The 27,371-nt window shown below is 40.4% G+C and overlaps 1 protein-coding gene across 1 annotated transcript in view; it reads right to left on the minus strand.

Annotated features, from left to right (window-relative positions):
• Positions 1 to 27,371, minus strand: part of il16 (interleukin 16) — a 41,108-nt gene that overhangs the window by 5,089 nt on the left and 8,648 nt on the right. The window contains exons 4-21 of the mRNA XM_030081644.1: positions 26,252 to 26,369; positions 23,522 to 23,665; positions 22,700 to 22,805; positions 20,702 to 20,850; positions 16,799 to 16,909; positions 15,960 to 16,074; positions 15,401 to 15,474; positions 14,814 to 15,063; positions 14,210 to 14,327; positions 8,890 to 9,022; positions 8,278 to 8,365; positions 7,940 to 8,178; positions 7,254 to 7,391; positions 5,385 to 5,537; positions 3,661 to 3,772; positions 1,489 to 2,660; positions 969 to 1,123; positions 386 to 551 (exon numbers count right to left, since the gene is read on the minus strand). Coding sequence (XP_029937504.1) covers positions 386 to 551; positions 969 to 1,123; positions 1,489 to 2,660; positions 3,661 to 3,772; positions 5,385 to 5,537; positions 7,254 to 7,391; positions 7,940 to 8,178; positions 8,278 to 8,365; positions 8,890 to 9,022; positions 14,210 to 14,327; positions 14,814 to 15,063; positions 15,401 to 15,474; positions 15,960 to 16,074; positions 16,799 to 16,909; positions 20,702 to 20,850; positions 22,700 to 22,805; positions 23,522 to 23,665; positions 26,252 to 26,369 — 3,541 coding nt within the window. The remainder of the gene's footprint in view (positions 1 to 385; positions 552 to 968; positions 1,124 to 1,488; positions 2,661 to 3,660; positions 3,773 to 5,384; positions 5,538 to 7,253; positions 7,392 to 7,939; positions 8,179 to 8,277; positions 8,366 to 8,889; positions 9,023 to 14,209; positions 14,328 to 14,813; positions 15,064 to 15,400; positions 15,475 to 15,959; positions 16,075 to 16,798; positions 16,910 to 20,701; positions 20,851 to 22,699; positions 22,806 to 23,521; positions 23,666 to 26,251; positions 26,370 to 27,371) is intronic.

Consider the following 27,371-nt stretch of genomic DNA (forward strand, 5'->3'; position numbering starts at 1 on the left):
CCTCTTAAGTTCTTACAAGGCAAAATAAGTATCTTATGTATGCTGAGGTTACCAATTAACATTGTGAAATATGAAATACAATATGCAAAAGTTTAGGGGGGTTATCATTCAAGAGCATTGTTTATGACAAAGTGTTATCTGATTGTTTCTCTGATGGTTTTATCATGAGAAAAGTCTATCTATGCTTGTAATTTGCTTGTATTGCATCGCAATTCACTTAAAGATGCAGTTCCAGGATTTGTTTAAATGATCTAAGACAAAATGCTGTTTCTTCAAGTATGCATCCCTTCCTTAATCCACCCAGACAAATGCCTTGCATGATCTCTGCCACATTCCATCGACAACAAGTCATTTCTTGGTCTTTTTTTTTTTTTTTCTGCACTACCTTCAGAGTCTCCTCATCCAGAGCTTTAACTTCCTGGATCATCCTGTGTATTTCCTGTGAGGGGATGGCTGATATGACAGAGTGAGCACAGTCAGAAGTGACGGGTGCTTCTTCATCTGCCCCCCCCTCACCTCGCTCGATGGTACACTCCCTTAGTTTGGCCAAGCTGTGTCAGAAAGAGGAAAACACAGTGGTTCAGCAACACATAAATCACATAAATATTATGTGATTTTTTTTTTTTGTTTTGTTTTGTGTTTTGGAGGTTCGTTCAGTACAATATAATTTCACTTCAAACATGTTTAAAAATTGTGCATACGAATACTTGGATTTGTGTGCCATCCTTCAGTACTTTTGTGCTTGAAAATAAAATACTCTTTTACAGGAAGTGAACAAATCTTTCACAACCAGAACCCACTTCCTGATGAATATAAAATAGATACATTACTCAGAACTCTTTGGTGTGTTTCCACACCTCGTTGCCTTCTCTGATGGTTACACCTGCTCAACTTAACCCTCTAAATAATAACAGACCAAGTCTTTTCTCCCCAAAACACAGACCTCTATATATATGTGGGAGTCTTACCTGACGGAGAATCCTTTGTCAAGGCTATCCAGGGCTGGGACTGACTCCTGTGAGCTGAGCTCAGTGTTTGAGTTATGGGAATCTGACAGCGCAGAGTGGCCTTCATTTAAAGAGCTGGAGCCCATGGGCAGGGAGCGCATCAAAGCTTGGGATACCTGGGGAATAAGAGAATAAGCCATAAATACGATGAGATTTGGAGCATGAATGTCTAAGCTGCAAATATGAAAAATATAAAGGAAGGAAATGAAAATGTTAAAACATGTCAAGATATATGCAATATGCATGAAAAAAGAGTATGGGAGTGTGAAAATAACAAATATGAGAATGTTAAACAGTACATGATGTGCAGGAGGCAATGTACAGAAATATATTTGATTTGGATGTGTTTATACTATGAGCTGGCATCACAAAGGTTTTTGTTAGCCTGGGTAAACTTCAAACAAATAGCTGTGTAAGCCACTACATCTCCAACATGTCAAAATGAAAATAAAATACCATTTCAGATAGAATTAAAGAGTACCTGGTTACTGAAGGCAAGGATTTTCTCCAAGCTCTCCCCCTCCAGGCCTTTGAGGGAAGAAAATTCTGGGGATTGTGAGTCATTCTGGGTCAGGCTCAGTTGTTTCCCATGGCTCTGCTCTCCATTCCCTTCAGGTGGAGGACTTTCTTCTTTGGCACTGCTCGGCCTCCTGGGGGTGGCATCACCAGGGGGGCAGATATTTGGTTCTGCAGATCTACTGAGAGCAATTGTTTCCAGGTCTGCCTCTGGGCAGGCTGCATCCTGGCTGGTTGATGAGGTGTGCATGTCATTTTTGACTGGAACCAAATGGGAATCAGTCATCCCTGAGCCTGGCTCTGTGTCGATGGTCTCGGAGTATGGGGGAGCAGTGGATGAGTCGGTGGAAGGAGATTCGGTACAAATAATAGATGATGAAGGCAGCAAGCTTGTGTTCTCTCTCTCCTCAGCAGATACCAAACAGTTTGCACTGATCTCGTTAGAAGTTTCAGTTTTGCAAGTCCCATGATCTTCCAGTGGGGTAAGGTGACTCCTGGGACTATCCTTCTCCTTCAGGGGAAGAGAGGCGGACGGGGTCAGGATCCTCCTGTTGCCCCCCTTCTCTTGACCTTCTGGACAAGAAAAGGTTTCAAATGAATGGATCTTCTGTTTGATTGACAAGTTGCTGGAAGAAGAGGCAGACCTGGTGCTCCCTCCAAAGCTCCTGCTGAATCCCACAACAGGCTTTGGATCCACTGGTTTAGCTAGCTCCGTCTGGTCCCGCCCATTCCGAATATTTCTCAGGCTCTGGCGGAACCAGAGGGGCTTGGGTGCCACCGGAGGCCCCTTCTTCACTCCTTGGAGGTTCTCAGATATGGGTGGGGGAGTTGGGTCAGAAGCAGGCTCTGAAGACGAATCTGTGACCGTCCCATTGAGTTCTTGGGTGTTTTCTTCATCATTCATGGTGGCAGGGTGACTGTTGGTGTTGTGTTGTTGCGGGCTGTACTGATGGGCTTTCTCAGGCTGTGCACCGTCTGCAGTGTGGTGATGTGGGATCTCTAGGGGATTTCCAGGGGAACTGTCTGAAAGGCGAACCCAGGGATCCTGCAGTTGCTCTTGGGTATGTTGTTCAACACGAGCCTGCCTCCTCAGAGCTCCTCTCTTAGCCGGGGAGCAGAGCTGAAGCGATGAATGACCTGTCCACAAAACAGAGAGTAAATATAGCAGAAAAGCTGCAAGAGAAGTCTTGTGTTTCAATATTAAACTCAAAGGATCTCAAATGTTTCCATGACACAGGCCCCCTAAACTAACACTACCATGTGCCACATAATCAACAAATGTCCAGAGGTCCATTCATTTCCTAAAGATAGTTTTTTATGTTTTTTATGTTTTTCATTGTCTTTCTTACCCTACTGTTGCTGGACTCCTCACTACAGAGCTGAGCAACAGGAAACTTTGCTGATGTATGAATAGTCAGCAAGTTTATCGCTCAGGAAAGTTGGCCTCGACTGAACTTTTTGCAGTCGCTAGCCATCAACAGCCATTCAAATGTAACATCCATAGTGAATTACAAAGTGACAGGTGACCCTAAACAACATTTGAGCCACAAAATAATTTGACTGTAGGTCATGCAGATTTAACCACCAAGGTCCATGTAGAAAGCCTGGAATCCATGGAGTCAGAATTTACAGCAAATTCCAGGAGGTGTTTTTGTGTCTATTACTTTTTTTCTGGCAGAACTCATGCCAGTTCATCGGTTGGCCTTCAGCAGGGCAGAGGGTCGGTCAGAACAGAGATGAAAATTAAATGTGTTTTAAGGTTACAAAGCCATATAGTTGCTGTGCACCTCACATATTTTTCTGGGGACCCTCTACTGTACAAGACCCTTTGCTGACCCCTTATAGTCCACTGAAATGAAACAACTGATCATGACGTTTGAAGCTGCAGCTGTATTGAAGCTCCATCAGCAAACAGTTGCTTGACTGATTTATACTTTTTGGATTGAATTATATTTTCTGCATCATAGGAATACTCCTTGAAAGAGTATAGGGAACTTTGCCACAGCAACACAGTTCAGATTCGTATCAGTTTGTTAGGATAACTATAAAGTCACAACTAACCAAGCAGCTTTGAAAGCACCCTTGGAGATGAGTGTACAGTATAACACAACATTTGATAAAACCACTTGTCCCCTACCTCTTTGCAGTTGGTTGTCTGTGCAGGCTGAGGGCTGAGGGCACTCTGCAGAGTCTGTTTGGCTGAAAACTTCTCTACTTCCCTCTGAGTGTTCTCTCATTTGCGCTCCTTCCTGGTACACAAACAGGAAATGTTGAGGATGATCACTGCTCTCACACTTGACCACAGAGAGGTGCAATAATGTACCCTGCTTCCGCTCAAACTCACATCCACATGCATCAGCGCTGCAGCAATTGCACAATGTAATTCAGTCACTAAAAGCTGATTGCCATAACCCAGCAGCAACAAGGCCGATGCATAAAACACAAGAAAAGCACTCTGCACACACACATGCACATGTATGTACATGTGCACACACTGGCATGCACACACATGCACCCATGCATTTACATTAAGCATTAAGGGGAAACCACAGGATAGCCATAGAGTTAGTAATGCAAGCAGGACGTCACATACTGTGCTCATTCTAATGCCTGCATGGCCTAAGATGGGTTTAAAGAGCAAATTTATATAGAAAAGTATAGAAATTAGGCTTTGTAATGTCAAGATATTGTAATTCATTCTCTGTAGTTTCTATAACTGACCTGACATGCTTTTTACTAGCAAAACATGTAAAGCAACCACACTTCACATACATTTCTAAAGAGTAACCTCAGGATCTTGCGCAAGGCCTTGTATATACTGCTGAAAAACTGAGGGCATTGGAAGGACAGTAGCTTTATTAGATGCTGGTGTGTCTCACATCATAAGCAGCATGATTAGTACATTGAGAAAAACAGAGCACTGGTCAGTTAGCAGTCCCACTTTTAATACATTAGCAGAAGAGGAACTCAAAGTGAAAGGGCAGAAAATAGACTGAGATGCAGACAGCAGCTTTGGTCCCGCCCCTAGTTTCAACACCCTTTTATGGGCATCGGCAATAGTCTGATATTGAACACTGATTACCAAACTACATTTGCTATATTTGAGCAGCAGTGCCCAGACAAAAAAAATAAATAAAAATAAAAAATGAAATCCTTCAATCCATCATTTCACTTTTCCTATGGAGGCCAGTGACAACTTGAACAGGAAAAACCCTTCAACCTTTAGATAGTGACGGAACAACATTTTTTTTTTTTTTTTTTTTTTTTTGAATTTCCTTTGAAACCACAGGCACTGGAATTACCTTAAACACCATCCATACGTGACAAAGCTATTTCACACCTTGGATGTTAGCAAAGACACATAAGCCTACTCTCTAACAACAGTGTTCCAGGTTTGTGTCAAACCTGCAGTGTTTGTCATATCTTCTGCTTTTTTTTCTCTTTCCGCGTAATTCGTCTTGTGTCTCTCTCTACCGTAACTGAGTAAGGGTGTGGGGGGGTGGGGAGGGGTGATATACAGACCTAATTTATTTGAATTTATACTTTGACTGAAAAAAAATCACAGACGGAAAAAAATTTTGAGAGTAGATACTAGATTGTGCCCTTGCTTTGCAAAAAAAAAAAAAAAGGTGGTCATCGTAAGTGAAGTGTAAAAGAACACTTATCAAGGCGCTCCTTCATGTGCATGCTGAATCATGTAGGCTGACCACAGGCCTTAATACTTGCACACAAAAGAAGAGTGCCAGTGGCTTCCTGTTTCAAGTGCAAATAACTATTTTAGAATGATTTGGTTCACGATGCTCACAATGTTACATATAAAAGTTCCACTTCTTTACCCGAGTTGTTAAAAATGTTGCTTACCTGGCATCCGTTGTATGCTGAGGGACCCAATGCATCATCTCTCACGGGGGACCCTCTGCTGGAGCCACTGGAGTCTCCAGCGTAACCCTCCTCGCTTGTCACATCCTGAGGCCGGCAGTATCTCCGTGGAATAACACACACCCTGGACTTGGACTACACACACAGCAGTATAGGGGTATTATGTATAGCTGTACAGCTAGTCTTCTAGCTAGCCTGGTATCAGTGGTTGAGGCTGCTGGTAGTGTGATGGTATGGGGAAAGTGATCTTGGCTCAAACTGTGTCCATTAGATTCAATGGAGCATTAACACTAGAGATGTCAAGATATGAACCCAACAGAGCACCTCTGAGGTGAGGTGGAGATAGATGTTCATAGTGTGACCACACTGCAGAAAAGACTGAAGGACCTGAGTGAAGCATTGGCATCAGCAGGGATCCTTGTAGAAGGTTTCCAGCACTTTGTTGTATCCACGCCTTGAAGAATTCACGTTGTTGTGAAGAAATAAAGGGGCACTGAGGACGTGTGTTAAAGTGCCCACTGAATATGTGAACATACTCTCACTGACCAGGAGTGTGTGCTATGCTGCATTCATCCATTCCCACAGAAGTTATAGTACCATGTTTCCAGTGGCTGACTGGGTGCAGGCTTCAGTCTGTGGTGTGACCATCGCCAGCCGAGTCTTACTGGCTGGAAGCTGTTTCTTTTTTTATCACAGGCTGTCTGGCTTCATTATGAGTCCCGTTAGAGGTCTGGGCAAAAGACACCCATATGGTTAACTTCAGGCTTGTGGTTGGGTGAGAACTGCTACTGTTTTAGCCAGCAGGCAATAGAAACAACTTTTTTTTTTTGACCAGTCACAGAAGCATCTAACTGTGAACTATATTGGGATTCAGAATGATACCAAAGTCACTTTTAGGATGATGATAATAATAATAATAATAATAATAATAATAATAATAATACTGATAATCTATATTATACTCTGATAACATGATTACATGATTTGTTCCCATAATTACTTTAAAGTCAAAGAGAGCAGAGCATTGAATAGAAAAAAGACAATAAATCTCAACAATCTCTGTGTCTCTAAGACTCATCCTATTTCAGAAGCAGAGGTTCAACCTTTGTGACCTTTGGGAAAACCTTTTGTGTTTTAAGATTTTTTTTGTGTCTTGTCTAGGTTTTACTGTCCTGCCCATCCTGGAAGGTCATCCAGCTGCAGACGAGAAGGCTGGATGCTGCGTGTCACTTCCATCTAGATTACCTGTTCAGGATACTCTGCTGTTTCTGCTGTTGTCTGCTGTCCCAGTGTGTCCCTATCCCCCTGTCTCTGTCTCTTTGTCTCTCTCTCTCCCCTCCCACCCAACTGGTAGAGGTAGATGACCGCCCGCCCTGAGTCTGGTTCTACGTAGGGGTTCATCCTGTTAAAGGGGAGTTTTACCTTGCCACTGTCGCCAAGAGCATGCTCAGGAGGGAATCTGTTGGTTTTTTTTTGGTTTTTTTTGCCCTACCTGTAAAGCATCATGAGATAACTTCTGTTGTGATTTGACGCTATATAAATAAAGATTGATTGATTGATTTAAGATGGGACCATATAGGAACAAACTTCAAATAGATGAATAAATGAATACATGAAAAAATGAAAGAAAAGAATAGCCTAATGCTACTTGGTTGCTGGTTTTCACAGATAAACTGTGTCAAACCTCACCCCCGCCCAACCTCTTGGAAAAAACAAAACAAAACATAGATTAGAAAAGTTTTGAGCGACTTTTGAATGGCTTTTGAAAATGAATGAAGCCTTATGAGCCGGTTCCTGTCAGGGGACTTGTAATTCCCGTCACTATGCTTTGCACACATGTGGATTAACTACCTTGTTGGCCCTGAAGGCCAGGTCCAGGGCCTGCTGGCTGCTCAGGTTGGCGGCAGGAGAGTTGTACGGGACGTTGTAGTCATCATCAGGATACAGTGGCACCGACAGTCTGTTGTCAGACCATGGCTCTGTCGTAGACTACAGGAGGTGAGGGTCAAATAATACACACTGTGTTATCTTCAGAAAGAGGATTATGCATGCAACATTTCACATTTCACTCAAACACAGGCATAGAGATCTGAGTCAGTCAGCTTGGTCCACCTCTGATATTGATTACATCTTTGGAAAAAAAAATAATCAACACTACATCATTTGTTTATGGGAAACCATTTTGATTGGCTTCCACCTATGCATGTATGAATATATTATTATTATAAGAACATGATTATTATTATTATTAGTAGCACTAGCAGAGAGAGAGTTTTAGAGAATTTTTAAGTCTCATGGTCTAAATGCTGTTTCAAAGGCCTTTCCAATATTATGGTGGAGTTGAGGATACTGAATGTTGGTACAAAATATCATTTTCAGCCACTTCAACCCAATAATATCAGTGAAATGTCATCTTTAACACCCTAATGCTGAGTTATCTCAGTTCCGTTCATGATGGGATGTTAAGCTCCTGATTACATTTGTTATCAGCAGCCCTATCTGAGCCTATTGCACAGGCCTGTGCAGTATTTGGTTACCATGGTCGTGTCCAGGCTGTGGACACGGGCCGGTGGGTTGTGGTTTGTGTTATGCAGGCTGTGGATGGTGATGGTGGGGCTGAGGCAGCGGCCGTGGTGGTGGTGGTTGTTGGTGCTGTCGCTGCAGGAGCGGGTCATGGCCCTCTGAGCCCGTCGCACAGTCAGCTGGCTGAAACTCCTCTCCAGGCAGCGCTCACACTTCTGCCGGCTGTGAGAGCAAGACTCTAGTCTTCGTAGCCCTGGGACAGTGGCACAAAGAAGGAAATGCATCAACACCAAGTTTTTTTTGTTGTTGTTGTACCGTTTTTGTCATTTTGGATGGATAAAGACGCTGTTACCATCAATACTCCACTGGCTCTTGTCCTTCCTCAGTTTGCTGTTTTCTACTGCTTGGGCTATAGCATCATTCAGCTGCTGCTCTGATACCTAGAAGCACATAGATATAATCGATAAACCTTAAAGGTCCCCTATTATTGAGTTAGTTAAACTGACCTAAGTCCTCACAATACTGAACTCTGTTTGGCCAGCAACAGCACCTGCTCCGATTCAAATAAGGTAAACCTGCTGAGTGGAAGATTTCCACTTTGGATTTTTGAAAATGAAATTTAAATGTAAACGCTAACAAAATCAAATTTTAACATTAGAACTGCTAGGTTTAACTTTACGTATTCAAATGATTTACCAGTCAAATTTAGCATCCCATACAACCACAGTCTGCTATTATTTTTAGTCACAAGTCTGCTTCTCGAACCTCTAAGCCTCTGCCACCCATATTACTTCCTGTTGCTAGGAGGCATTACCCATTTATGGCCAAAATGTGTCCTTGTGCACAACCATTGTAACACACACACACGTCCACACACACACACACAGCTGTCACAACAGGAAAGCCGCATGTTGAAGGTGGTGTTCATCCCAGCTAAAGCAGACAAAGTGGAGGAGTTGTGTACTTTGGGGTCAGGGTGTCGACTGATGATGATCTGGACCGGACCGGGAGTGCACTGGCTCAGAACTGTGTAGACGTCGTTCAGCGCCATGTTGTAAACCACCGTGTCGTTGATCTCCATGAGCTCATCCCCACACCTGAGGGCAGGCAAGAGAAGGCCGTATGAGGAGTTAGGAGAGAAGGAAAAGTGAGGGGGGAAAATAAGGAGAGGCATAACAATGTATATGGCAGTGAACCAAGCTTGTTTTAATTAAAAAAAAATAATAATTTCACATATTGAGTCACAAAGCAATACAAAACAATGCAAATAAGTTGAGGTTAAATAAATTATCTATTATTTTGCACAAACATGAGATCAAATGACACATTTTATGATCTATAAATTCTAACTAACAAAAAACTAAACTGAACTAAACTAACAAAAAAAAAAAAATGAATTATGCAAGCTGGTGTTGGCAAGATTTTTTTTTTGTGTGTGTGTGAAGCAACACAAATCAGGTGATACAGGCAATAATAATATTTTAAGGATGTGGAAAGGAGTGGGGCAGTCTGTTAGGGAATTTTTGTGTGTGTGTGTGTGTGTGTGTGTGTGTGTGTGTGTGTGTGTGTGTGTGTGTTTGTGTTTGTGTGTGTGTGTGTGTGTGTGTGTGTGTGTGTATGTGTGTGAACAACAAAGAGCTATGGTGGAGAAAAGAAACAACCTTTGACTAAATGGGGGTGGTGGAAAAAAGGGAACAGATAGGGAGAAGAAGAAGCAAGGAGGAAGAAGAGGCGAAAAAAGGGAGGCGGCCAGTGACCACTGACATCCTGTATCCTGCCATTTTGTTATTATTTATTTATTATTTTCTTCTTTCTCCACCTTTTTTATCTATCTATACATATACATGTACATATACATAAACACACTCTCTCTGGTCTGGTCTTCTGGTGAGAGTAGGGACAATATTTATTCATTTATTTATTTATTTTCCCCCTTTTTTATTTAGCTACTCACCCTAGCCAGGGAAAAAATAAATAAAAGATTTAGGAGGAGAGAGAGAGACACAAAAATGAAATGAGATAAGTGGAAACAAACAAACAAACAAACAAACAAAAAACATAAATAAGTAAATAAATGAATTGTTTGAGTTGTCTGATAGTAATCCTACTACCAGTCTGATAGTAATACTAGGATGACTGATAAAACCATAACCCATCCTTAGGATGGATGGTGTGTGTGTATCTATCTATCTATCTATCTATCTATCTATCTATGTATATATAAAGAGGTGATATTGTATATGTGAGTCTGTTAAAGGGAGGAGGAAAGAAGGGCAAAAAGGAAAAAGAAAGGAGGAAGTGGGTATGAGGAGTGAAGGTGTGTGTTATGCAGTGTGTGTCACTCAGAGAGAAGTGCAGAGAGGGTTGGCTCCCAAGCTTTCTCAGACTGTTGCATTTTGTGATGAATAGATGCTGTCAGTTTTTCCATTGTTATATGTTCTATAAAGAGGTCTATCCGTACTGAGATGTTTAACTTTTTTTCTGCCTTTCCAGTGTTGGAGGACGGTTTTCTTGGCAACAGTTAGGGCGATGAGTGCTATTGTTCTGCTGTGGTTGGGGATTGTGACAGAAAATGAGTCTCCTTGCAAGCAGAGTGATGGGGAGAGTGGAATCCAGCAGCCCAAAATGACGGATAGTTTTTCACTGATTTCTTTCCAGAGGTGCTGAACACATAGTGAGCAGTTATCTGTGTCTGACAGGCCCATTTGGTGTATTATTTTGCCCTTAATATGTGTTCTGTGGTTAATTTTGTACTGAGTTGTAGGTTGGGTATGTTTGTCATTGATAATGTGTTTGTGCAGATTTTGGTCCAAGAGTTGTTATCTAGTGATATGGAGAGATCGTTTGGAGAGGGTTACTTTAGGTGTTGTAAGCCTGGTTATTCCCTCTGCTAGCATGGAAGCTTAAATGTTGCATTGTTTTAAGTTTTTATGTGTTATGACTGTTTTAAGTTGTGCATATTGGAAAAAAAAGATTTGTGATCTATTTTTTACTTGTGGGTCAGTTCTTTGAAAAGAATGAAAGTTGAGTTTTGGATTATATGTGATACCTTTATCTTTCCAAGTGGTGAAGTTAAGTGGGTTTTTGTCCTGGAGAAAATCTGGGTTGTTCCATAATGATGTATATTTGCGAAGTGTGGGTGTTAGGTGCATGATTTTGTGAGCTTTTCACCAAGGTGTCAGAGCTGTAGCAATTGTGGTGTTTTTAAAGCAGTTATGGCATATTATGTAGGTGCTGATGAGTGACAGGGTTGCAATGTCTAGTTCTTTGCATTGTTGTTGTTCGATGTCTAGCCATGGATAGTGTTGTTCAGTGGGATGGGTCCATTTGGTAATAATATTTAACTGATTTGATCTTTGACTATTTGATGTTTGACTAATTTGATCCCAGGTTTCTTATTTTTCCAGAAAAAAACAATAGTTATTGTTCAGTCTAGAGAGTTAAACCATGTGAGGGGTAGCTGTACTGGGATCACTGAGAAAAGGTAGTTAATTTTGGGCAGTATTGTCATTTTGGTGATTGCGATTCTTCCAGTTAATGAGACAGGTAGGTTCATCCATCTGTTTGTGTCATCTTCTATTCCAGCTCTTTTTAGAAAGTTGTAATAATGTTGATTTTGACCAGTTTATTGAGTAATGTGAAACTGCTGAGAATCTACTGACTAGGTGCATGGTTTCTTGTAATAAGACTTGTGAGTTCTGTAGATAGAGTAAAATGTCATCTGCATACAAGCATATTCTATGGTTTACCATGGTAGGTTGAACACCTTTGATAAGATTATTCTGGTGGACTGCTGTGGCAAGTGGTTCAATATATGTGGCAAAGAGGGGAGGAGAGAGTGGACATCCTTGTCTTGTCCACCTGTGTAGTGTGAAAATGGATGTTGTTATTCTCTTGATCATGACTACTGTTTTTGGTGAGTTATTTAGTGTTCTGACCAACCTGATAAACGATTTTCCAAATCCAAATTTGTGTAGTGTAGCAAATAGAAATGACCAGCTGACTTGATCGATCCTTGTCTTGTGTGACCTGATGGATTATGTTGAATAGTCTGCATGAGGTATCACTTCCATGTCCTCCTTTTATAAAACCTGTTTGATCAATGTGGATTATAGATAGGGTGACGGTTTCGATTCTGGTGAATAATGCTTTGCTGATTATTTTTATGTCTGTACTGATAACGGATAGAGGATGGCAGCTGGATGGGAGGGTGGCATCTTTATCTGGTTTTAAAATTACTGTTACACTGGCAGCGTGTGGGGGGATTTTACAGGTTTTTATTAATTCTTGTGTCATTCGGTCAAAAACGGGGGTGAGATGGTTTGTCAGAAATGTTGAAAAATCTTAGCGGGGAAGCCAGCTAGACCTGGGGCTTTATTGGAGGGTATCAGCATAAGTGCTTTATAATATTCTTCCACTGTGAAGGCTTTGTCTAATGATTGAGTTTGGTCTTCTGTTAATATGGGTAGGTCTATGTTATGAAGGAATTTATTTATGTCATTGGGGTCTGGCTCAATTTCTGATGAGTATAAGCCACAGTAAAATGTCTGAAATGTGTTCTTGATGTCCTCGGGTAAGATACAGGTTGTCCTCGCTGAGTTTTTTTTAGAGCTGAAATGAATTTTCTTTCCCTTTTCTGTTGTAGCTGATTTGTGAGAAATTGTCCAGATTTATCATTATATTCAAAGCGCTCATGTTTTACTGTTTTTTTTTTTTTTTTTTTTTTTTTTTGGTTATATCAGCTAAGTCTAATTTATATTTTCTTAATGTATTAAGATTTCCTTCTGTTGGAGTTTTTGCACATGTATTTTCTAGCTCTTTAATGTTTAATTCTATATTTTTTCATTGCTCTTTTTTTTTCTTCTTGTGTGATGAGTGAGATTATTTTTCCTCACAGTTTTTGCTGTTTCCTAGATAAATGTCGGTGTGATGTTTGGTGTGTTGTTTGTGTCCATGAAGGATGTTCACTCTCTCCTAAAGAAACTTTGGGTCATTCAGCAATGAAAAGTTAAAGCGCCATCTGGTGTGTTGTTTGTGAGGTTTCTTGCTATGAAGATTCAGGGAAATTGGAGCCTGATCAATTATTATTGTTGAATGGATTGAGGTGTGTGTTATGTTTTGTATGACTGATTTGCTGGTAAGGGAAAAAATTATACAGGAGAGTGAGTGATGTAGTGGTGAAAAATATGAGAATTCTTTTGTCATGGGATTATTTAGGTGCCAAAAAGCAAGATTATATGAATTACGATGGTCAGTTACCATGGTAACATACGCAAGGTAGCAACTAACCTCTAGTTTTTTTGTCAGAAAACCTGTCAGGCCTGCAGGATTTTACCTAGGAGATGTCAGAGAGTTGTCAGACATGGTGCGAGCTTTGTGGGCAATCCCGCCCACACTGAAGCTCATATTATTTTTGCAGCAGGCTAAGCAGCTTCTTAGTTTGCAACTGTCTGCTTTTCTTGCTTTGTGAGAAAGTGCACTTTGCTGCTCAAAAATAAAAATAACTCACTAGCTTTTCCAATGAGTTAGAAAATAATTTAAGATTTGCCTTGGTGTTAAAATAGATAATATTGTATTATATGGCAATATTATATCAGTTCTTTGGACGATGATGCAATATTTGCTGATATCACACAGTGAGGGGCCTATGCAAACAATATGAGACAATATCATACGCCTATTTAAAACAATGATGCTTGGCCAGCTTCGTCATGTTTCCTGAGTATTTTCTCTCATTCTGACCTTGTTTGAATATGATATGTGATTTGTCAGTCAACCCGCCTTTTCTCTGAAATCCAAAATAGTTCCACACTGCTGATTTTTTCCCGAGAGGGGAGTAGATGTACATATTGTCCTTTTCTTGGTTGCTGGCCGGGGCTGCTGTTATATCACTGTTACAACATTTAGGCTGGTGGTGTGCTTGGACAGAAATGGTGACACAGATGCGCCATGGGAATTTCAAAATAAAGTATATTACTATGACAATCAAGATCGAAATTTTCACTTAGTAATGAGTATATTGAATGATTGATTTTGAGATCGATATATCAATCCAGATCAATGCTTGTTACACCCCTATTGATTAATTTCACCTGTTAATTTATTTGTTCCTCTTGCATATTAAATTAGGCATGCATATTAATTCTCACACTGTGCCATTTTCTGCACTCTGTGTCTCTCTTTATTGAGAAAAAGGAGAGTTGAGGCAGTCCTCTGATACTTAAAGCGTCAGTGGCCAGTTGAACTAATTCCTCAGCACCGTATTGTGTTTAGCTCCTCCTTACCTGAGTCTGCCATCCATGTGCGCTACAGACCCAGGGGACAGAGTGTGGATGTAGATGCCAGGACAGCCATCAGCAGAGGGAACACAGCACAACCCAATACCCAGACCAACACCAGCTTCTGCAAAATCCAAAATGCACACAGAGTTTGGGTAAACTCACCTATTCAATTGTATTCAATCAAATATTTTGAACTGACTTACTGAGTGTCATAGCAAATATACCACCAAATTGCTCAATTAATTTGAAGTTGATTCTGAATATTTAAACAGTATTTTGTGCTTATAATCAAAATCTTGAAATCTTGCAAACATAATCATGTATTCATGCATAACTGTGTGGAATCTGATCCTTATGTCTCATTAAAATCAACTCAGGTTCTGGTTTTCCTCCAGACAACTGGTCAACATTAAACTGACCAGTTCTCCAACAAATATGTCATCAAGTAAACTGCATCCTATCTGTCAAATCCAAGGTGGACAACACTGACCAGATCATTAAAGTCATGTCCACCCTATTTATTAGCATACTGATTTATTGGTCAAATCCCATTTAAGTCTTTGGTATCCACTATGCTGTTTTTACTATTTTGTCACCTGAGGCTGACCTTTCTGCAGGACAATCTCCATCATGATGCGGTCCCTGGGTTTGGCCAGCTGACCCGGGACGGTCAGTGTGTTGTTGCTGCCGTTGGTCAGGTAGTTGTAGTCTCCCATGTCGACACTGACCCTGGCCATACCTGTAGTGGAGCTGAGGGAGCGTGACCTGCACAGCTGAGCCACCTGGGCTTGGCCGCACAGCGCCCCCACACGAAGGCTGGTCCTCACCGCCAGAGTCAGCAAGCCCTTCTTGATTTGCTGCAGAGAGAGAAAAATTATCCCACATCCACCCTGTTACTGCTTGACTCTAACCAGGGCTTGTGTCCAACCCTGACCTCATGGCCAGTGATGCAGTGAGAAATAAAATAACAGGTAAACTATGCAGCTGGAGGTTTTAATACAGAAAACAGCAACCAGTGTAAAACTAAATTCAGGTATATAGGTTTAGGCCATCTTCCTAAAGACCGAACTCTTTAAAACACAGCTTGCTTTAAAACTCTGGGATGACAGGGAAGATGATACAAGGGACTCATTTTATATTCATATGTAGCAGCTGCAGTGGTAAAAGATCAGAGTACAGTTGATTTAGTCTTACTTTGAATCTCTGCAGGGCGTCCTCATGAGTCAAGCCATGTAGAGGCTCTCCGTTCAGTTCCAGTATCTCATCTCCTGCACAGACACAGATGTAGAGGGTGTGTGAGCACACATTACACAAACACATATCTCTTAAATTCTAATTACATCTAAAAAGTGGATGGATTACACACTTTTATCCATATAGTTTATCTAGTATGACAGCAGTGTGAGATACTATGTGTACAGGTCATTTGACAACTAGATATAATGCTTATAATACACATATACTCAAAAATGTCTTTGTAATGTCTTATTCTGTATTGCCTGAAAGTGGTAATAACCAAAATCCCTTGTGGCAATATTGTTTGTGTTTACCGCCCTCTTCTTTGTCTATTTACTGAAATCTAAAATACATCACTTCCTGTGCACCAGAGGATTTTTCCTCAGGACTACCAGACACAGACACAGTGTTTGAAGCAGCAAATGTTAAAGCTTTCATGAAGTGGATATAGGCTGACTCACTATTATTGTGCATCAATCCAGTCTACTTCATGCAAATTGTTTGCCCTGTCACTCACCCTCCTGCAGCCTTCCATCAGCAGCCGCCGCCCCTCCAGGGAAGATGGTCTTCACATAAATCCCCATTGGTCCATACATGCTGTCCCTTCCTCCAACTATACTGAAGCCAAGACCCTGGAGACAACAGCACTATCATCACTCATACACCAGTACTCACTGTTAATGGTTAGCAATAATATTAATATTACCATTAATACAAGTAGCCACAGCTATTGTGTAATCATCAAGAACAGGGCACAAATAAATATATTGGGACACGACTCCTTACAGAAATTCACTGTTTTTTTTACAATGGTCCTTTATGGTATTAAGGTAGCTATGATTACTATACTCTCACTATACTTACTATACTACCATGGTTTTTACCAGTTTTTTAAGGTATTTTATGGTAACTATGATCAGTTAGTAGCACTGGAGTTAAACCATGACTCAGAAACCATGGTTGTACTTTATGCCAAAAAAGAAGAATAAGGAAAAATAAAAAAAGTTACCATAGTTTTCTTGCCATAGTAAACCATTTTCATAATTCAGTGAAACTCAGGAGTAAAATAATTAGAATCATAATCAAACATATTCATGTATACTTAAAATGTGCCATTGTAATCAATTCAGGTACAGACATCCAGTGCAGTTTTGATCAATTCTGCAATAAATATGTAGTCAAACATCCATAATATCAGAGGTGAATAACACTGACTAGTTGATGATCAGTTTTTTAATAAAATACCAGTGTTATGACTGTAGCCTGCCAAAAGCATCAAGCTAGTGCTTACTAAATGACTCTCAGGGTGACACCATGTTGGTTGTCGTAGACTGTATGCTGCTGTGTCATACATACCTTGCCATGACCCTTCATCAGAACAATATTACAGATTATGAAGGCTTGGATGTTACTGCTGGAGTGGACCAGCTGGGCGGAGCTGAGAGAACGGGAAGGGCGGTGCACAGGCTGGGGAGGAGCAGCACACACACACACACACACACACACACACACACACACACACACACCACACACACACACACACACACACACACAGAGTGAAAGGCTTTATTTCATGATTTGTTTCTTCCAATTTTTTTTCTTCTGTCTGTTAGCAGCAGATGTTTGCACTCTTGTTGCTGCTGTCTCTAATGGAGATTTGTCCAACATCATGAGCACATCTGTAATTCATCTCAACCTTTCACTGTTTGAAGTGAGACATGAATTACATAAAAATGACATGGCACAATGACTGGAAATAATTTGGTGGGCTCAGTCTGTGAAAAGGGACTTGCTCCAAAAGATCCTGTTCTATTGCTCACATCCTGGATCCATTGTGGGTGAATCCCAGCCAATCTGTCATCAACAATAACAGCACTATGCGTCTTTGTTTGCTTGCTTTTGTACTTTTACCACTATTAAAGTATTTGTTACTATTTGACAGTCTTATTTTAGGTATTTGTTACTTTGTAACCAGTGGGAGCTGGTCAGTACAACCACTGGAGCAACTGGGGGTTAAAGGAAGATTACCCCCTAAAACCATAAGCCACTGTAACCACTGAGCAAAATTCACTTCATTTCTTTCATTTACTTATATTTAAAAATAATTTCCTTGTAATTTTTGTCATTATTTTTCTGATAAGGTTTACTAATACCTGGTAATTTTTTTTTTTTTTTTTTTTCAAATTTTCTCATCATTTTTGGGTAATTTAACGGATGCCTTTCACATGCATTTACACAAAATCTGGCATCAATCCAGCACCACTCATCTGACTTTAAATATACAATTTTAATTATTATAAATACAGTTTTCTTGTAATTTTTTAGAACATATTTTTTGACATTTTTTATTTTCTTGTAAATTTCTCATTATTATCATTATTATTATTATTATTAGTAGTAGTAGTAGTAGTATGTCCCTGGTGGCTTTCTTCAGCTGTTTGGGCTCCAGCCCAACCCTCTGGAGAAAGTAGTGTACTGATTTTGCTGGGAACCCGCGGCATCCGACTTCGATGGGGAAGATGGTTGCGTGCCACCCTTTTAAGACAGCTTCGTCGATCAAGTCTTGGTACTTGGCTTTTTTCTGTTGGTGAGACGTGGCTAGCCTCTCTTCCCAGGGCACTGTGAGTTCGGCAACTATGATGGTTTTAGTGCTCCTGGATAGCAGGACCATGTCCGGCCGGAGGGAGGTCACTGCCACATCCTGGGGGAAGACAAGCTTCCTCTTTAGGTCCACACTCAGCTCCCAGTCAGGGGCACGTTGTAAGATGGAAGGTGGGTTCTTGGGCGCCATGCTGCTCTTAGGAGCCTTGTCCCCTTCCCTCACAAAGTTTATGGCTTCCAGTGGCCTGCTTCTGGTTGGCTTTGGCTCTCTGCTGTTCCACCCATTTGGCGATTTCAGTGAGGACCTTATCGTGCCTCCACCTGTACCACCCTTCTGCCAACACTTTTGGGCAGCCGGTCAAGATGTGGTTCAGTGTACAAGAGGCCGCTCCACATTGCTTGCAAGATGGGTCTTCCTCTCCACCCCAGAACTTCAGGTTGCTTGGGGTTGGCAACAGGTCAGCCACGGAGCACAGGAGAAAGGTCAACTTCCCTTGGTTGGTCCAAGACAGCAGTCGCTCCTGTGCCTGGTCCCACTGCGTCCATCGACCCTGCGAGGCAAGCCTGATCGCTTTCACCTGGCGGTCCTCCTCTGCTGCCTCACAAACCTCTTTTGGCTCTGGCATCAGCTTTGCTCCACCTCTTCTCACTGTAGTGTCCAAGGCCCAAGGGACCCTGGCATACCACGGCCACAATTTCCTGATGTTTCCAGTGGGATTCTGCTTCTGTCACTGCTTCCACTTTCTGCCGCTTTTGATGGTTTTGCTTGACTGTCTTACTTTCCCATCTTCAGACAAAAGGAGTGTACTGACTGCCCTTGCCTTGGTGGCTTTAAACTCCTAAACCACCGATGAAACTGGCAAGGGAAGCTTGGAGGTCTTGCTGTACAAGTTGATGGTGCTAAAGGATGGGGGGACTCCAAGCAATTTCCACCAGAAGTCTCTCCATTCCTTCCACTTGGGACATGGGAAGGAATGGAGTGTAGTAGTAGTAGTGGTAGTAGTAGTAGTAGTAGTAGTAGTAGTAGTATTGTTATTGTCTCTCCATTCCTTCCACTTGGGACATGGGAAGGAATGGAGTGTAGTAGTAGTAGTAGTAGTAGTATTGTTATTGCTCATCACTGTTTAATACCATATAATTTCCCTCAGAAATTAAAGATTAAAAATAAAATAAAATGAATTTTGCCCAAGGTGAATTAAAACAACCTACCAAATAAACCAAATAAAGCCTCGCCAATGGGCTTCTGGGGTTCTCTTGGGTTTGTGATGTAGTTGCATTTCTGAGTCCATTTCTGGGTTTTGTTGTATGGCTGTTGTTCTTTCTTATTCCCATAGATAATTATATACCAAGTATGTACAACATTATCACACTAACATAATTTCCCTGAATGCACAATGCTCACAGAAAGCTCACAGACAGGCCCCAGTGTTCACAAACTAGTTGGTTTGGTTATATATTTATATATATTTATATCCATTCACCCTACCTTTGCTTGAAAGCAACATGCCAATTCTCCCGGCACTGTCAAAAGACATTCTGGCAGTAATTCTAATAATTTCGACTATCAACTAGCCTACACAAAGCTACACCAAAGTCTCAGTGTAGTTATTTATTATTTGTCAGTGGAGGGAGCCCCACTCCATCTCTGAAGACAGCTTGCTATCCACCTCAACACTCATTCACATTTACAGCCGCAAGAATTCACCAAGCTGACGTATCAAACCTTGAAGCAGTACTTTGTGTCATAGAAAAAACTCAAAGCCTATCATGTTGCAAGATTAGCAATTATTGAATCTTGGCACTGCCATTGGAGTCAGGTTTTTTGTTTGTTTTTTCCTTCTTTAGGGTTATAGGAATGGGTTTTTCATTTTTTACTTTATGTATTTGTTTATTTTCCCAAATTTTTTGCATCTCTTTCTGTCTCTCCTTTTTCCTCTGCTTTTGTCTCACAGCTTTTATCTGTCCCCTCATTTTCCGCTCTTCTTTTTCTCTCCGTCTTGCCGCTTCTCTCCTAATCTGCCTTTCTTTCATTCTCTCATTCTTTCCCTCTTCCTTGCACTCAAAGATAACAACTGAGAATGTTTTACTTGGTCAGAACATTTTGCTCTCTATTGCATCTGCAGCTGTAAAAGATTCAAGATGCTTATGACTTATCCTGATATATTTGCAAATGTTTTTTTCTGGGTGTAAGAGTTCCATTTCTTACATTTATAATAAAAAATAATTGGTCACAAAAAAAAAAAACAGATTTGTCATATATCAGACAGATTAGGGGAAAGTGGGTACCACAAAAAATAATTACATCAAAGTGACTCATAAAATGCATTCAGCACCACAGGCTGATGATGTCTACACTGGGGTATAGACTTTTATTCCAGAGCAGATTGACGGTAGCTGTTGAGAGAGGGGAAAACATTACTCATTCACCTTCCCCGCCCACACTTACCCAGCCAGTACAGGAGTTCAAACTGGCGACCATCCAGTCACCGCCCTGCTGTGCTAACCCTCAGGCTGCTGACCCCACCACGTGTGTGTGTGTGTTTATGGTGTACCTAAACCTTTTACACTTGCTCTCTTTATTATAAGAGCCCCAAGATTATTCCTGTGCCACATAACCTATACCCAACTAAACATACCCAAGAGTTATATTATCTTCACCTGCATGACAGTGTGAGGAAACTCCAGCTGCTGGGACAAAGACTTCCTGTTTCCATACAATCCACCATTGCCAGGAAGATGACTGCTGTACAGCTCTGGAGTCTTCATGATGATGTTCTCCAGATCCCCAATCCAGTAGGGATGGACGCCTAGATATACACAGTATCACATCACAAAATAAAAGTTCACATTCTGCTGATATGTTTTTTTTTTTTTTTTAAAGCTGATCCCAATACTTGTTGAAGTTACCAGTAGCTGATATTTGAAGTCAGTATTCAAGCTTTAAATTTAAGAAGCTTCATGACAAAAAATTCCAAGTATTCAGCGTTGCCCTAGAATTGTTTTAATAACAAGGTGGAAAAGCCTCTGAAACAGCATTTAGACAATCACAGGACCATACCAGTGATTATGAGTGTTTGGCTCATTTACTACAATTTAAACACATTTTTATGTGGCAACAATTCATTTTACAAATCATGCTGGGCAACTAAAGATTTCATAACATATAATCAAAATCCTCGATCTTCATATTTTAATTTTTGGTTGAAACAGCCACATTATAATGTTCTGCTTCTGCAGTTAACAAAGTTGTCAACATTCATAAACCAACGAACTGATAATTAGCTGTGGAAAGCAAGTGTTTCACTGGGGATAATGTTCCAGTGGAAAATTAATGTGAACAACTTTATTATGGTGATGGAATACTGGTGTGAAGAAAGTCTGAAGTCTCTGAAAGTTCATTTTCATATCATAGTGGAATGAATGGAAACCAGTGGCTGGATAAAATGTAGGAAATGATATGGCAGTTCTAAAATATGACTGCTTGCTTTGGGAAGAGATTAGCAGAAACATGAAGTTTATACATTTTGGAGATATTACACCAAACATGCAGAATCACTGGTATGGTCCTTTAAGGCTAATGCCAATACGTGCTGTAGTTACCAGTAGCTGATATTTTAATCTGGTATTCTGTCTTTAAATTGCCAATCTTTATGCCAGTAAAACACTATTCAGTTTTTTTTTTTTTTTTTTAATCCTTGTTAAGGTGGAAAAGCAGCATTTGGACCATGACAGGAAACTGATACTTCAAAGGTGCTACATGTAGCATTACATCATTTTCAGTTGACTGTGTGTGTTGCCATGATACAGTAACTGTAACTGAAACCAGTGTCCAGCTGATTGGTTGTGGTTATGTCATGCCAGTGGTGTTGTTAGTGTTTGTGTTTATGAAATTAAAACCACCTTTCCCATAAACCCTGTTACTTCCTGTCACCTCCTCCTCCTTCCTCGTGTCTTTGTTTATATTATAGAGAATAAATGTGTTGTAATTTTTCCATTGGCCTCTCTCATAACCATCTGTCAGACTGTCAAAGCTTTAGCTCTGTTTGCGTTAGGAAAACAGCACTTACCCCTTTGTGCTGTAAAGCAATGCAGCAGTCCTGCCCAAACCAGGCTGGTATAACGGAGAGACGAATGCCGCATAATAATTGTTTGTTTATCCTAACTATTTTAATGTCTCAAAATTATTGTGCAAATGATATTTTTAGTGGGTGCATTTCAGGTTTTTCAGAGGTTTACAGTGAGGTTTGTGACAGGGAGGAACTTCCACCATAACAGAGCTGGATCACACTGACATGATCTTATTTTGACTAGAACTGGCCCCATAGATTAGCTCACACTGAAACCTCAGGACTGAGAGTGCTTTATACAACTACTTTTTAAATCCTCATGAATGAAGTACTGGCATCATCGCAAGATCAGTATAATTAAATAAAGTACATTGAGAGGCTGCAGAAAGCAGAGCCAGTGTCCACTTCCACATCATCAGCGCTGAGCTGCTTCCGACAACAGGAAGGAAATCTAATGAAGTCTCATCCAACAGTTAGCTCATGAGAACAGACATCAGGTTACAGAGGTGGAGGGAGGCCTTTGCTAGTGAGTTAATGAGTTGTATGTGTGTGTGTGTGTGTGTGTGTGTGTTGTGGGGTAGATACACACTAGTTGAATTGGAGCGTGTCCTATTGCTGGCCATCTGTCCCTGTGAGCTCTGCTCTGTTTTATCCGTGTCCCAGCATCTCTCCTCATTCACTTCTGGGATGGGTAACTAAACACACATGCACACACACACACACACACACACACACACACACACACACACACACACACACACACACAGGACAGGACACAGATATAGCTGTGTGGATTGATAAAGGCTGCACATAGCAAGACATTTGCTTTATATTTGTGTGTCAAAATTAGGATTGGACTTATATGGAGTTTGGGGGCCAATACCAATATTTTTGAACTGGTGTTGCTGATCTTTTGTGCTGATGTACAGTATTACCAAATTTGATCTTCTTCAAGTAAAAATTAAAGATAATACACAGTTTCACTTTCCATCTCAGGATTTTATTCCTGGGAGGATGGTAATTCTAATAAAAATTCATTGTTATCAATCCTAACATTCTTTAATTTATTCAAGTTTAGAGTTGAGTTTAGAGCCCCAAATCACCATTCACAGTCTCAAAGGGCTTTACAGGCCCACAAGTCTAAAACAAGCAAAACAGGATGACATTCCCAACTTCAGCCCTCAGAACGGGCAAGACAAACCTCCTCCAGAAACCCACAGACAACAGGGAAAAGGGAAGAAATCTTGAGACAGACCACAGAGAGAGAGGGGGGCCCATCATGGCCAGTTAGAGGAGCAATAGGTGCCGACCAGGTGGGAAAATTCTCAAATTAAATTAGCCACTGCACACTATCTAATAAAGCAGAGTTGGTAAGACTACAGTCTTGGAGAGCGATTATTTGGATTGTTACCTTAAGGTGGTTGTTGTTGGCCAGAAGATCTTTGTCTGTGTAGCCGGACACTGATTGAGGATCAGATGGGGAAATGAGGGCCGGATGCTGTGGGCTTGTGGTCAAACTGTGGGGATGGAGACTGTCTTCACATGTGGAAATGTCCTACACAGCACGCAAGGGATGAGAGAATGTTAATGCACTGAGAGTGTATTGAATTTACCCCAACTACTTTGAAACTTCATAATCAATATGTACTTCAGTTTCATATTTACCTAAGATGCTACAAAACAGTAGCAAGGTATATGCAGGAATACCCAATACTTTTTCCTGCAGTTTTCAGTACCCACATATCAGCCTAATACCACTGAAATACATAGGAGAGTATGCCCAGTTATACTATACCCTCCTATTTGTATTTGTATAGTCACCTCATCATATGTAACTACTACACAATAGTTCAAACTGAGTGATTTCCCCTGTCTAGGCAGTCTACTTCCTCCAAACAATGCATCTGTCTCAGCTTAGCCGTTTTATTTTTTATTTCTCTTTTCTTCCTTTTCTTCTCCCAACACATAGTCTTACCAAGGGCACCAACATCCTGACATCTGCAGTACAACAGGATGGTATGGCAGGGCATAGTATAGAATATATCATGGAGCTACATGGTATGGTATAGTGCAGTATAGTATAGTATAGAAAAAGTTCAGTATAGTATAGTATTGTATAGTATATTATATTGCAGTATAGCATAGCATAGTACAGCAGAGTAAAGTATACTATAGCATAGTGTAGTATAATGTAGCATAGAATAAAATAGAGTAGCATAGCATAGTATAGCACAATATAGTATATGGCATGGCAGAATGGTGTGGTGAGTTTGCATGGTATGGTGTGGTATGGTATTGGATAACATAGTAGAGTATCATATTTTTAGATTCTGTGTATCCATGGTAACTGTCTGTTTATCCTCTGTATATTATGATTGGTATTGGGATCCAAGTGAAAGAAGACATTTGCTGCCAGGGAACCTTTGAGATGAAAGAAAAACAGAGACGGTGCTGAAAACTGAATCAGCTGAGCCTAGCCGTCACATGGCAGACATTCTTTCCTACTGCTCTGCTCCTCCAGCTTTCTCCCTCATTCTGCTATTCAGGTTTCCATTTCCTCTTAACAGTGACTTAAATGGACTTGGCTGGATGACAAGGTGTTATGTCACTTAGCAGGAGAGCTCTCACAGCAGCAAGGATACTCAAAGAAACCACCTCTTGCACTGCCACCGCGGCTGCTCAGGAACAATGAAAACACACTGTGCACGTTTAATATGAAGATTTAAACTGAGAAATTCACTCATTTAAGGATGCAATCCTCATTCTTGCAAATGTAGTTTCTGGCATGAAAGTGATAGCTTACAGTTTTGTTCAAATATCAATGAAAATTATATAAATACTATATCTTTATATCACTACTGCTGTAGTCAGTTTGACTGAAATGATCTCTATAGACAGGTGAAAGTAAGCCCTCTCACTTTACACCTACCCAGACAGGTCAGATCTGTTTCTATTGAATTATAGAGAGGAAGAAGGGATGACTGACTTCATCATGGACTCAGTATTTTACACTGCAATGATGGATAAGCTCTGAACCTGTGATAAGCCCGCTCATAATTACAATATTCTGTAATGATGTGTTTCTATTCACCTTTAACTCCTTTAAAGTGGTTTAAAGTTGTTTTTTTTTTTTTGTTTTGTTTCAGTTAAACGATGTCTATATTCTCTGCCTGCACTATTTCTGGCTGGATTCCATGGAGACCAATGTGCGGTGGGTGTGGGACAACTAGGAATGTGGTTACAGCATGAGAAGTATGCCATGCCCACGCAGATTCAATTACTGCAGGGAAGGGAAGTACAGTAACTACATTGTTGTTTAAAAACACACCAGCATGTGCAATTTTGGTTAAACATTGTATGCTACTCAACTCAACATCCAAATGTCAGCATATTTGGTGTCACAGTGTGATTACATAAAGACATCATGGCACATGTTGGGTTGTGAAGAAACATAAAAGACCACACCTAATGTGCTGAAAATTACACAACAGTCCAAATGGTGTATAATAGTGTCTAATTTGATAGGAAATGTTAACGGTCTCTATTTTGAAGTGGGTCGCAATGGATTTGGCAAAGCAAAGAAAAGTAGAAAATGAAGAACAGAAATAAGAACAGATAAATGAGAGGAATTAAACATAATGAGGCCAACAATTTCAACTTTAGAACATGTGAACAAGTAGAAATCATTATGAAGGTGTAGGGTAGTAGACCATACTCAGGCAAGAGAACGTTAAGGAAAAATATGTATATGATAATATACCAAAGACTGCAGTATGAGATAAGTGAATCATTTTAACAATATAAAGGTATATGCAACATTTAACATATTTGCAGAACAACTGAATATGAGGAACAAATATGTGAATCTACAGTATATGTAGAACAACTGAATATGAAGAACAAATATGTGAATCTACAGTATATGTATACATTGAACACAGGGTGCATCTGATTTGCATTAACAGGATTACAGGAAGCCATATGTACTCAAAGTGCCTTGAAAATGTCAAAAAATGAAGATGTAAAGGTGTATTGTTTTTGTTTTTTATTTTTTTCCATTGAACTGAGCGAAGCAGGATGTCATTTTTCCTTCTCACATGCCAGAAGCTTCTGTGAGCAGGACTCTGCCAGCTGGTTTTACCTTACTATAGGCTTTAATGTGGATGTTCCTCATTCCCTCCCCCTCCATCCTTGCAATGCCATTTAGACACTGTCCGTTAAAGGGTGCCAGCTTGTCTGGGCTCAAGAAGTTACAGCTCCTGCAGAGGAAACGCATAGACAGCTGAAAAAGAAACACATCCAAGGCACTTTTCAAGCCACTTTTTTAAATAATTTTTTTTATTTTAATTTATCATTATTATTATTATTATTATTATATTTTTTAATCCAATATCAAAACTGGTATTTATGTTTGAAACTGCCTATAGCTTATGTTTTGTGCCGCTATTCAATATATTTAAATTTGACCATTTTAATTGTGCCAAATGATTTCAGTGTTTCAAATTGAATTTTATTTTTATTTATATTTATTTTATTCAGGGAGGGGAAAGTTTTCAAAAACCATGGGATACACAAAACTCTCCATTGAGAGTTAAAATTTATTTTAAATAGTTGAAGGCAGTTCAAGGCAGGGTGTGGCAAGTTTCATTTTTTTCATGTGGGATTTCATCAATCATATTGGAGTTGAACAGCTCATTCTCATTCCCAGGATGCCAAATACCGCAGCTTCATCATGCTCTTCAGCATCGAACATCGAGGCACGCATTAGAAGCCAAAGACACCCTTTTGCATCAGTATGAGACGTGGAGGAAGGTGACGTCAAATAAAGAGTGAGAACATCCTCAAAGCCGGCTGGTTGGATGGATGATGGGCAAGTTTGATTCAGTGAGACCTTTGTGTGACTGAGACCATGTGGAGTTTCTGTTTTGTTGCCTGAACCTGACCTTCCCCTTACATTAACAGTGTTTTTATGCCTAAACATGACTTTTCCCTAACATTAATGAAGTGTTTTTATGCATAAACGTTAGCTTTTCCTAACGTTAACCAAGTGCCTAACCCTTACCTTTCCCTAATTTTGACCAAGTAGCTTTGTTGCCTAAACCTAACTTCATGAACTGAGACAACAAAAGTGAGAAAGCTCGATGCGTCTAATCCTGATGATACAGGGCACCTTTGGCATTGGTATCAGATTAGAAAAAAGGTGTGACCAAGCTGCGGCTTTGGAATTAGAATGTGTTAGTACTAGTGTTGCAAAATTCCCA

Source organism: Myripristis murdjan, chromosome 3 (assembly GCF_902150065.1).
Source record: "Myripristis murdjan chromosome 3, fMyrMur1.1, whole genome shotgun sequence".
NCBI lineage: Eukaryota > Metazoa > Chordata > Actinopteri > Holocentriformes > Holocentridae > Myripristis > Myripristis murdjan.